The sequence below is a fragment of the Artemia sp. Qi Xiang Cuo genome, chromosome 12 (assembly GCF_049724085.1).
Source record: "Artemia sp. Qi Xiang Cuo chromosome 12, ASM4972408v1, whole genome shotgun sequence".
Lineage (NCBI taxonomy): Eukaryota > Metazoa > Arthropoda > Branchiopoda > Anostraca > Artemiidae > Artemia > Artemia sp. Qi Xiang Cuo.
This window is the reverse complement of record NC_142805.1, coordinates 33336442-33348511: the sequence shown is the minus strand read 5'-3', so window position 1 is coordinate 33348511 and position 12070 is coordinate 33336442. Positions and strand designations below refer to the sequence as shown.

The 12070-nt window shown below is 34.8% G+C and overlaps 1 protein-coding gene across 2 annotated transcripts in view; it reads left to right on the top strand.

Annotated features, from left to right (window-relative positions):
- The window catches only part of LOC148946038 (uncharacterized), a 158787-nt gene that overhangs the window by 91432 nt on the left and 55285 nt on the right, over nt 1-12070 (top strand). For both annotated transcript variants that reach the window (XM_089097987.1, XM_089097988.1), the window contains one exon: nt 555-662. In XM_089097987.1, coding sequence (XP_088954113.1) covers nt 555-662 — 108 coding nt within the window. The remainder of the gene's footprint in view (nt 1-554; nt 663-12070) is intronic.

The window sequence follows — 12070 nt, the reverse complement described above, 5'->3', positions numbered from 1 at the left end:
ATTTACGATTGCTCCCTAAATGTAGAAGGGACTAACTCTCCTTGTATTTGTCGTCTCTGTGTGTGTGTCGTCTCTGTGTGTGTGTGTCGTCTCTGTTTGTGTGTCGTCTCTAAGTCCTTTGTCCAAATTAAGAACAGTTGAACCCATTACTGCTAATGGAATTTAAAGCAAAAAGCCTCTCTTGGAACATTTTTTTTTTTCGATTAACGAAATAAATGATCATTGCCTACCTTAAATTGGTTTTGTAGATGTACAAAGAAACACTTGTAGTCCACCTTTTATTAAATTGCTCTAATCTTTGAGCAGAATTTAGACCTTTAATAAGTTGTTTTGGTATGACTTCTCGTATTATTGAATCTAGTTTACGAAAAACAAAATTGTATACAATGGTAACCAACACAGGCTCAGGACAGTGATGAGAGTTTAACTGTATCAGGTAGTATATATGTGATTTTGAAGTTCCAGTTTTCCATTAAAACCTGTCTTTAAATGTTTTTTGTATTAATAAAATTGTCCCCCAAATTCCGAAAAGTAAAAATTTTCTAACGTTTCAGAATGAAGAAATGGCAATGGTGCATGAATTCAGTCACATGGAAGAATCAATAGCACTCCTTGATAAATACACAGCTGACCCTGAATCTCTACCTTTAGCATCAGAACAAGTAAGATCCTTCGTCATATCTTTTTTTTTTTTTTTTGGTCTGTATTAAAAACTTATTCATAGTCCATCTATTACTAGTGAATACTCAGTTGATATTGCATTAATTGAAACCCTATATGTTTCTAGACTACTTGGGGTGATTATAAATAGTTAATGCTCTGCAAGGTAGGCTGTTTGATTTTTTTTTTACAGTGGTCCTTTGATTTATCTTCGGTTGCTATTTAAGCTTATTTGTAATTTGGAACAAAATAGTGGCTAAAACCTGGGTGATTATTGTGGTAATAGTAACCTTGTCTAGAAGGTATTAGTGCCCAAACAAATCTTTGGTATAGCAACATTAATGAGATAACTGCTCTAGCTATAGCAGTGTAAGCTATAATTGTTTGTAGTTTAAAACTTGCAACAAGCAGGTTCGATGTGCGGTCCCCGAAGTTTCTGGGTGTGGCTTTATTCTAAGAAATGGAAATGGAGAAAATGGACCGAACAAACTGATACAACTTGTTTAGTCTGAGAAGATGATCTGTAAACCAAACTGTTATGAAAAATAGAATTGTTAAAGACTTGCCCCATGATACAGTCAATATTGCTCTTTTGTCGTAAAATATTATTCTTGGAGTCATGGAGGATGTAAAATATGCTCATAAAGAGTTCCAGTTTAGTAACCAATAAAACTTAGTTCCCAGGGATTTTTTTGTACATAACAAAATATAAATTTGAATAATATTCCCTATTCTTTTGCCCTTTTGTGACAATTAAAGTTGAAAACTGGAGCAACTTATATGCCTGACTGAAGTCTAGAATATTACCGATAGAAGTAAATCAAAACGCCACCGGAAAATCTTCTACGAAAAAATCTTTTGTCATTGGGAATGAAACTCAGGACTTTCTAGATGCTAAACAGGTGTCTGATAATAAACGTAAGATGGTAAGCGAATGGAAGTAAGTACATTTGATGGATGATGATGGTGGTGACGTCCATAGACATGCAGTGGGAGGCTGCACCAAAAAATTTAATTTTGCCATATAGAACTTTAATTGTTGTCAAATAGGATATATAAAAATTATTTACAATAGATTTAACAATTAGCTTTCAAATGACCCCTCAACCCTTTCCCTACGATACTCCAGTGACTGTTAGCACTGAAGGGAAAAAAAAGGAAAAAAGGGCTACCAAAGCAGCTAGAGCACGAATTTCTTGGGTTTTCATTCGGCGGGGGGGGGGACAGTGTAGAGTGTTTGACTATGACAATTTTGATGTTGCGCTTTTTGTTTTGATCCGTCACCATTTTTGAGGGGTTTCTAGCACCTTTTTTTTATATTTTGGACAACTCGTTTTCCTATTTAATCTGGTTTAACTTGGAAAACTTATTTTCCAGGTTTAACCTGGAAAGGATAACTGGAAGGAACCTGGATGGGACCCGTTTAGCATGGAAGAGATAACTTGTTTTTTCTATTTTGGCTGGTTTAACCTGGAAAATAGCTACCAATCCTAAAACAGTTCAAATAGTGATTCTTTTCAGTGGACAGTTTCTTTCAAAACTTGCTTGTTTTTCATTTTTAGTTAAAAAGGACCAATGTTCACTCTTTACTAGGTTTTAGCTACCGCTGCAACCATGGGGACGTAATTCAGGCAAAAAACATCCTGTAAAAGGGCCCGGGGCTAGCACCACTTCATAATCAACTCCTTCTAATAATTCCAACTTTGCTCCTTATTAAAACTTTTATAAGTGGTAAAAAGATCAATTAGTCATTAATAGAAACTGATAACATGAAGAAAATATAACATAAAACTCTAGATAATTTCGCACTAAAATGTTTCTAATAACCAAGAGGGAGTAAGTGGCTTTAATACAAAATAGCAAAAAAGGTAAAGGTAAAGAATACGGCATTGGATTTTACAGTCCCTACCGGCGGTGCTGATCTCCGTTTCTTAGCCCTTCAGCCAGGAAGTGCAATGAGGGGTTGGGGGCCAACCATCCTGTGCTTTCGCACACACTTCCTGTTTACCTTCTTCAGATTTCTCCAGGTACCCATTTAAAGACTCTGGCTGAGCTTACAGAGTCACGCCACTGACCTCCGTCCCAAACCAAATAATTGAGTACACTAGGATTCGAACCCTCGTCCTCTCAGTAAAAGGATGCTAAATCCAGCGCACCAATCCACTTGAAAATTAATTAAGTAAATAAAAATTTTTTTGTAAGTCTGGTTGAAGAGTGTCAATAACCCGTTTTTGTTATTTCAAGCTGATTTACAGATCCGTTATATTAAACCAATCTATTCATATAGCAAAAAATATCCATTAAGGAAAACCAAGATGCATCCTAAAAGAGAATCCAAAGTCATCATTGTTCATTCTTAATATCCATTCAGCAGTCATTCACTCAGCAGTCATTCACATGCTTAAGTGAAAAAACTATTATGGCCCACATCAGAAATTTAAAGTAACTGTTAGTGAAAATCCACTCCCCTCCCATATCCCCCTAAATTGGTGTCTCCCCTTGTGAGTTTTATTGTCTCCTACTTCCCTTTAGGTCCCTTGGATCATCTTTAGGAAAACCCCTTCCCCATCCGTATCTCACTGCGTGCAGATATGGTCAGAATAAATCCTTATCTTTTTAGTTTTATTCTTCTAAATAAGCACTAAGCCGCCAGTATATACATTTCATTCTAGGAAGATATACATTATTTTTAAAGATAATATTTATACCAACAAATGGCTTTGAGTTTTCTGGATTATTTTTATTTGTTTTGCTTTTCTTTAGAATGTTTTGGAATTTTATACATCTATATTGTTCCTTTTCACTCTGTTGACGGTATTCTCCAGTGGGGAAGGGAACAAGGTTGGAAAAAAACTGTCTCATACCTGAAAAGTTTTTATATGTATTTGAAATACAAAAAAAAACAACTACATTCTGCATCTTTTGTTCTTCTTAGGTGGGGGGGGCACTTCCATTTATTCGGCTGCTATTGATTACACGGTAAGCTTGGTTGCAAGTGACAAGTCCATGACTTCACTAAAGCTAATTTTTAATAGTAAAACCTATTTGGGTTTATCAGTTAACACGGATTAGGTTTCGTTTAGTATAAAACTGAAACCAACACAAGACTTATTTCAAGTTCGAATTTACAGTTGAAATTGCCGGCAGCATAAAAAACGGATGGTGAATTGGCTATCTGTATTTTATTAAAGTAAAATGAGAAAAGGTGTGGTAAAATAAAGTTAAAGCAATTTACATTTGGAAATCTGCTCCATAGAGAATGATAAAACAAAACGAAAAATGAATTATTGCATGTAGTTTTTGCTAACCTTCACTAAGTTCTTTGATTTTGCACGCCGGCAAAATAAGAACTTGTGGAATAATATTGGGAATCTGATTAGGATTACATGGCATAAGCTAAAGACGGAAAGAACGTTTTAGGAGAAATCAGGCTACTATTAATTCCATGCAGTCAATTTGAGCTCAATTTTACGGACAGAACGCCTTCTGAAAACCCCGTTTTCCAGTGTTATGTCGAAAAAAAAGCAGATTTCGTCTAAAATACTTAGCTAAAATGCTTCATCTCCCTTGATATGTACCCTGGTGGGTGACTTCAAGCTACCAACAGGATGGAAGGACAGTAGCAGTTTGCTTCAAACAATTTCATCAGTGAATTCAAACTTCTGGAAGCGTGGATATAATAGCAAGAATCAAGGGAAGACGTCTTCTGATTATCAGACGAGAATTAATTTCAAGAGTTAATTTCTGTTGAATAAAGCTTAATATCGTTGGTCATACCCGTCGACCATTGTGGATTGCTGTTACTCATGGTAACAAGGATAGAAAGGACAATAAAGATGTGTTAGACAATTTCGAAATGCGGCATGCTGCGTGGTTTCATATTTATCTTTTATGTGCCAAGAAAATAAAAAAGAAACAACTTCAACAATATTTCTTTTCGATTTTGACGTGTTCAGTGAGTGCTACAATTTTCTGAAACTGCTGAGGATTTTGGCAAAATTATATTTGTGGATTAGTGAGTATTTCAGTTTGTAAAATTCCCAGCACGAGTTAAGAGGTTCATAATATGTGGTTTATCAAAAAAGGAATCTTATTTTCGTTTAAAATATACCATAAAATGACATATCTTGCATTTTTTTTTTAAAGCTAACCTCCCCGCAACCCTTCCTGGGCGTAAGGTCAGTGTACTTTCATGGAGTTCTCACTAACATGATAAGAATATATTTAGAAAATTAAAAAGATCACGGGAGTAGAAACAATTATACTATTAATGTGCGGTCTGAAGTGGAGTTACAGTTCTTAATTCTAGCCCGTCCCATCTCCTCCTGTGACTCTGACGAGCCAAAAGAGTGCTTGTTATGTCACATTTGTTATGGTTTCTCTCCTTTTTACCATTAGTGTTTTTATTGAAATGTACACTTTCTGGATTTTTTTTTTGTGTATCATTAATATTCATTCCCAAAAAAATAAAAAAAATAAAATTGGCTTCTTCTGGAAAGTTAATATATTTCCTTTTTTGTTCTCATGACAGTGTTTTTACTGAGATGGTGAATGCGTTATAAGCTAACTGCTCTTTCATATGGGAGCTATTCTATTGAAAGTTTTTTTATTACGACATTCTATGAAACCTGCCTTAGGATTTGATCCCATGGGTGTCTTTCTCTCTTATTGATCTTTGTATTTTCCCCACACGTCAGCTGCAAAGCTAATCAAGGGCCTACTACGCCCTCTCTTTGATACGACAACCTAAAACTAAATTTCTCTTAATGAAACAGGACATAGGCTTATATCCCCGTGGAAATGGAAAATAAATCCTAATAAGTAGTATTGAAGGCCTAATTTTGGGCATGGTGAGGATTCAGTAGCAGTAATTGGAAATACAATTATAGATTGATAGATTGATGAATATGCTAGTAAAAAGAAATGGCGGGTGAACTAATTTAGAATGAGAATGCGTGTATGTAGTCCGAATTGTTGGGGAAAATTTACCTGAGGTAGGGGGCATGCTTGATACTTTTAAGAAGTCAGTATTTAAGCTTGATTAGCCTGTTCTTTCCTGTTCAAGTTTTTTATTGTTTGGTTAAACCGTTTCTGTGAGGCTGTTGTCTTGGACAATTATTGGATGTAGGTACCCCCACCCTTACTTTCTTTCCTTCTCGTTCAGGTAAGAACATGGGCACTGCGACAATTTTTCTTTATTGCATATTTGCCATTTGGCTTTTTATGTCTTGCACCTTTTGTATTGTCTGCCGGTTAGTTTGTTTACTTAAGAAGAATGTAACGTTGCTTGGAAGTTTGCTAAAGATGACAATGACAGACTCGATTTTGCTATTGTACAGATGAAGCTGCGAAAAATAACTTGTTTGTTAACCAGCCCATCTGCTATATTTATTGAAGTAAAGGCTAAGAAATTATTAATTTGAGTTTCCTGCTAGAGTAATAGAAATGGAAGAATGTTTGTAAAAGGTTCGTCTGCAATTACATTATTCGAAAAAATTGACAAGTTGCCTAGATTACTTAAGTGGCTTCATCCCATGATTAAATCAATAAAACATGAAACAAGGTGATAGCCATGGAGAGGCGGAAAAAATTTAGTAATGAAGACTCATTTTTACAGTCATCTCTTTCCCTCTACTTCAGGTTGTCTTATCTGACCAATTCTAAAAAAAAAAATCTTCGAATACGATTAAAAATGTTAATAAGGACAAGAGAATTCAAGATGAGTTGTTAAACATAAAAATCATTAAAATAAACATAAAGATAGAAAACATAATTAAAAATAATCAAGAAAATGAGGATAGTTTCAACAAAGAGACAGGCCGAATTTACTGGCCACTGGTTGAAATTACCCTTGTTTTCTTGATTATTTTTAATTATATTGTCTGTTTTTTCAAACTTAATCAGCAGTACACATTCTATTTTAATCATCTTTGCTGCTCGTTTCCAGTGGCGGATCCAGGGGGCGAGGGGGTACCCCTCCCCTAATGTAGTCTAATGTAGTGCAATTTACTTAATTAACGCACGTTTGAGTTAATTAAACTTGCTCTTAACTCAAGTTTATCGGATTAACCTATTTTGCGCCCCCTCCGCCCCCCCCCCAAAAAAAATCCTGGATCCGCCCCTGCTCGTTTCTATGTATTTTGTCAAATTGGCCGAAAAATATGGTTCTATCCCGCTTTCTACGAATGAAAGAAAGGCTGAGATAGCTAGGACACATTTTGCGGCCGAAGGATGACATCTTGTCAAAGATCGTCCTTTACAGCCATTCATTTAGGGCCGAAAAAAGCAAATCGTTCTTTCTCTGAATGGGGGGAGAAGAGATCAAAGTAAATGATTTAAAGGAACTTGGGACTTTAGACTGAGAGGGTTTAAAGAAGAAAGTTTTGAGTAAATTGGGAGGGAGGAGGGGCATGCGCAGCTGTGTTGGCTCAGGTGGCTTGGTGCTACAGTGAGTTGTTAGTAATTGTAGTGGTATTTCCTTTTATATTATACTTGACAAAACAAATGTCGGTATTGGATAAAGATGATACGTTTGTCGGATCACGTTTCTTACTTTCTAACATTAATTGAACGTTCGGAAGCCAAATTGATCAAGGCCACTTTTATATTTCTAGATATCGGGGTCAAAGCACTTCTCGGTTGAGTCTTGACCTTGTTTCATCATAAATATGTTCCCTAAAAATGGAAATTCATGCTCAAAACTCACGGAAGAATTTTGGCCATCCAATGCAAAACAGTTTTAACATAGCCAGTTTAGCTAAGATGCTCTCTCAATTATCAAATATATAAGTGAACACTAACACCTCTTGATATTTTCCCCACTAGAAATTTTATACTTTTACGTCGATCTTAGGCCAAATCAATTAAATCTATTTCCTGAAATTTTTAAACCTCAGTATTAAAGTACTCCTCGATTGACCTTGTATCATAAATTAAATAAAAAAAACAAGTTTTTTAAACTGAAAGTAAGGAGCGACATTAAAACTTAAAACGAACAGAAATTCCGTACATGAAAGGGGCTGTCCCCTCCTCAACGCCTCGCTCTTTACGCTAAACTTTGACTTTCTCACAACTCTATTTTTTTTAAACAATAAAAAACTTTAGCGTAAAGAGCGAGGCGTTGAGGAGGGGACAGCCCCTTTCATCTACGGACTACTTTCTGTTCGTTTTAAGTTTTATTGTTGCTCCTTACTTTCAGTTTAAAAAACTTGTTTTTTTATTTAATTTCTGATCGTTTTTTAGTTAATGCGGCATTTATTTTGGTTCACCGTCAATGAATAATTAAACGAAATTTGCATAAAAATTTAACTCTTCTTTTGCTAAATGGATGTCTCTAAATTTGGTTCTGACGTAATTTACATATTAACTTACGTAACGAACTTCTATATTCGTATATTTTTCTTCTGGCAAAAAAAAAAAAAAAACAAAGTTGCAGATTTTTGCAGATATGAGCTTGAAACCTATGTAATAGGGTTTTTTGATACGCTGAATCTGACCGTGTGATTTTCATTAAAATTCTTTCACTTGTAGGGGATGTTTTCCTTCTCTTTAAAAAATCAGGTAAATTTTCTCAGGCTCGTAGCCTTTGATGAGTAATACTAAACTTAATAAAATTTATATATTTAGAATCAGCATTATAAGCCCATTCTTTTGATACATTTATTGACATCAAAATTCCGTTTTTAAAAGTTTCGATTACTAAAGAGCCGTAGCGCTTGTTTTTTTTTTATTGTTTTTTTTTTATTACGTTTATATTATTACGTTTATGAAGGGGTTCTACCATTGTTAAATACAACGCTATTTATGTTAAAAGTTAAATTTTTTTTAATTCACAAACCTTTTAATCATAACGGCCGTTTAATTATAATAGATAACTTTATTTACACCACTAAAAAAAAAACTGTACCGTAAAGAGTGAGGTCTTGACTTGCGGATGACGCCCCTCATAATCATATTTATTTCTGTTTGTTTTAAGTTTTAGTGTTGCTTCTTACTTTCAGTTGAAAAAATGGTTTTTTTTTATTTAATTTCTGATCGTTTTTTAAATAATGCTTGGAAATCCGGCGCCCCCTTCATAGAAATGTCCATTACCCCAAAGAAACATCCTCCACGGAAAGATTCTCCCGAGTAACCTCCTCCTCCAGCCCCCCCCCTCCAACCAGAAAAAAAAATCTTTCCTGAAAATGTCTGTATACTTCCCAATAACCAATACTATATGTAAACAATGGGCAAAGTTCATAAAGTGCAGCCCTTCCCCGAGGACCCGTGAGGGACTAAATCATCCTCAAAGACACATTTATTAGATTCTCGACTATGCTGAACTAAATGGTTATCTCAAAAGTTCGATTGGATGACTTTGAGAGGAAAATGAGCGTGGGAAGGGGCCTAGCTGCCCTTCAATTTTTTTCACTAAAAAGGGGCCCTAAAACTTTTAATTTCCGTTCCAATGAGCCCTCATACGATATTCTAGGACCACTGGGTCAATACGATTACCCATAGGGAAAAAAAACAAAAAAAACAACAAATAAACACAACAATAAACAAAAATGGAAAATTCCACATTTTTGTAGATAGGAGCTTGAAACCTCTACAGTAGGGTTCTCTGATAAGCTGAATATGATGGTGTGATTTTCATTAAGGCTCTATAACTTTTATGGGGTCTTTCCCCCTTTTTTCGAAAATCAGCCAAATTTTCTCAGGCACGTATCTTTTGATGGGTAATATTAAACTTGATGAAACTTTAATATGTGAAATCAGAATTAAAATCTGATTCTTTTGATGTATCTATCGGTATCAAAATTCCGTTTTTTAGAGTTTCGGTTACCATTGAGCCGGGTCCCTCCTTACTTACAGTTCGTTACCACGAACTGTTTGAAAATGTATTCTATAAAAACGGGGAACTAATGCCCAAAACAGACAGAAAGTATTTTGGCCATCGAATACTGAACAGTTTCCAAGTAGCCAATTGGCTTTGGCTGTGTTGAAACATACTTTGACACCCTTGAAACAGCCACTCTTAATTTTCAAACACATTAACGAACACCAACAACTTCCCCACAAGATGTTTTGTATCTCAAAATCAAAAATAGTACCAGATCCTGTTTTTCAGTATTCTCTGATGTTTCTTTTATGGATTTAGTCAATATGACTTTTCTACATCTCAATTATAAAAGTAACCATTCCGTGTAACTTTTAATTTGGGATTGAAACCGACGTAAAACTTGATGTATTCGATTTTTCATTGCTTTTCTGCATCTATATTTAGTTTCTTTCGCCCCTAAGGTCTATCTATATTGAGTTTTTGTAGAGCCTGTTATATTACTTTATATTGGCTTTGACGTCAAGAGGAAATGTGAATAAAAACCCTAAATTGATTGCCATAGAAATATGAGTGTTTTTGAAATTAAATTTCATCTGCAATATAGGTTAATAGATTAGCACAATTACAGCGATAATTTCATAATCGTTTCAAGATGGATTGCTTTATTTAAGCCTTTAATTAAGACTAAGTTAGGCGAACAATTGTCTCTTAACTCCAATGGTGGGCGTGAATATAGTGTGATAAATAATAAGTATTACTCAACCCTTTCTTTTACTGAATAATATCCAAAGTCCATATTTGGGGTCTATGCGCACTTTTGTCAATGTTATCTTTCGTTTCATTGAAAAGCTGTGGAAGCATAAAAATTACATTTGTGCACAAGAGGTGGGAAAGGGTGAATTGCCCTCTCCTATGATCCATTTAAGGGCCCGTGTCAAAACTTATATACTGGGGCAAGGCCGTATCCAGGGGGGGTTTAATGCACCCCCCCCCTCCTGAAATGTTTGTCTGAATCGCAAAAATGTAACAAAAATAGATGCAAAAAAATTTTTTTATGCGTTTTTTGTGTTTTTGTGGAAACCCCCTCCCCCCGAAATAAATCCTGGAAGTGAAGTTAGGTTAAACATTTGGGCTATATATTTGCACACTATAGGGGGGGGGGTAAATTAACATAACACAACATCCCCCTCCCCCTAATATGCAAATCTATAGCCCAAATTATACAAGTCCAATGCATTCTGTCACCCGCCAATTGTCTTTGTGGTTATGAAACTTGTTTTCTCAGATCTTACATTCGTCAAACTTCTCGACTGTGTTTGGTATAATACATCAGTATAAAAAAAACTTTATGGTATCCCCTTAATGTTTCGAGGGAGTGCTCTTACAAGTATAGTATTACTAAAACACAGGCATCTCGCACTTCAATAGGGCTGTTTCCTGTATTCTGATTCGAAAGGGTTTAGGGGTGAAGCTGTTTTGCGGCGTGAATACATTTATGATTCATAAATAATACTAAGTTTATCCTTCACTTCCTTTAATCAACACAAACGCACACTTTTCATTTTTCTTAATGTTTTTGGCTCAGTTTATGTTTTGTTGTCAGTGTTGCTCTTTGTCCCATTGTACAGCATTTTAAGAACCTATTTCAGTATGGGTATGTTTCAATGTCAATATTTAATATGTATGGCTCAGTTTATATTTTGTTGTCAGTGTTGCTCTTTGTCCCATTGTACAGCATGTTTTAAGAACCTATTTCAGTATGGGTATGTTTCAATGTCAATATTTAATATGTATGGCTCAGTTTATATTTTGTTGTCAGTGTTGCTCTTTGTCCCATTGTACAGCATATTTTAAGAACCTATTTCAGTATGGGTATGTTTCAATGTCAATATTTAATATGTATGGCTCAGTTTATATTTTGTTGTCAGTGTTGCTGTTTATCCCATTGTACAGCATTTTAAGAACCTATTTCAGTATGGGTATGTTTCAATGTCAATATTTAATATGTATGGCTCAGTTTATATTTTGTTGCTAATGCCCTCTTTCGTTTTTATTTTTAAGAATGGATTTCAGTATGAAAGTTTCAATATAAAGTTATTCGCAGTTTTTAATTTTTGTATGTTTGTCAAGCAAAAAAGTCAACGATTGCAATAAGAAAATAAATTAAATAAATCAAAGCAAACAAACTAAAAATGAAAGAAGAAGATGAGAAAAATTCAAAGAAATCGGCTAAGAGAGCGGAAAAAACGTGAAAAAGTCGGAATTAAACCTTGCATTTAGACTAAACAAAAATTTAGAAATGATTTAGTGAAAAATGAAAATAGAATCATTTATTTACATCATTTAGATAATACCAACATTTTTAATGGGGGAGTGGATTCACACACTGTTCGTAGTTTTCACTTTCTCCTTTGTTAATTTTGTCCCGTCAAAAAAGCCAACAACTTCACTCTAAGAAAACATATCTCACGTCGGACGTTGTATATGTTCAGGTGGTATAAAAAGAAATACTTTCGCTCTTCCAACTCAAACATTTCCTGATAGTAAATTCCTACTAATGACCAATAGATCACAGGTGACAGAAAAAAA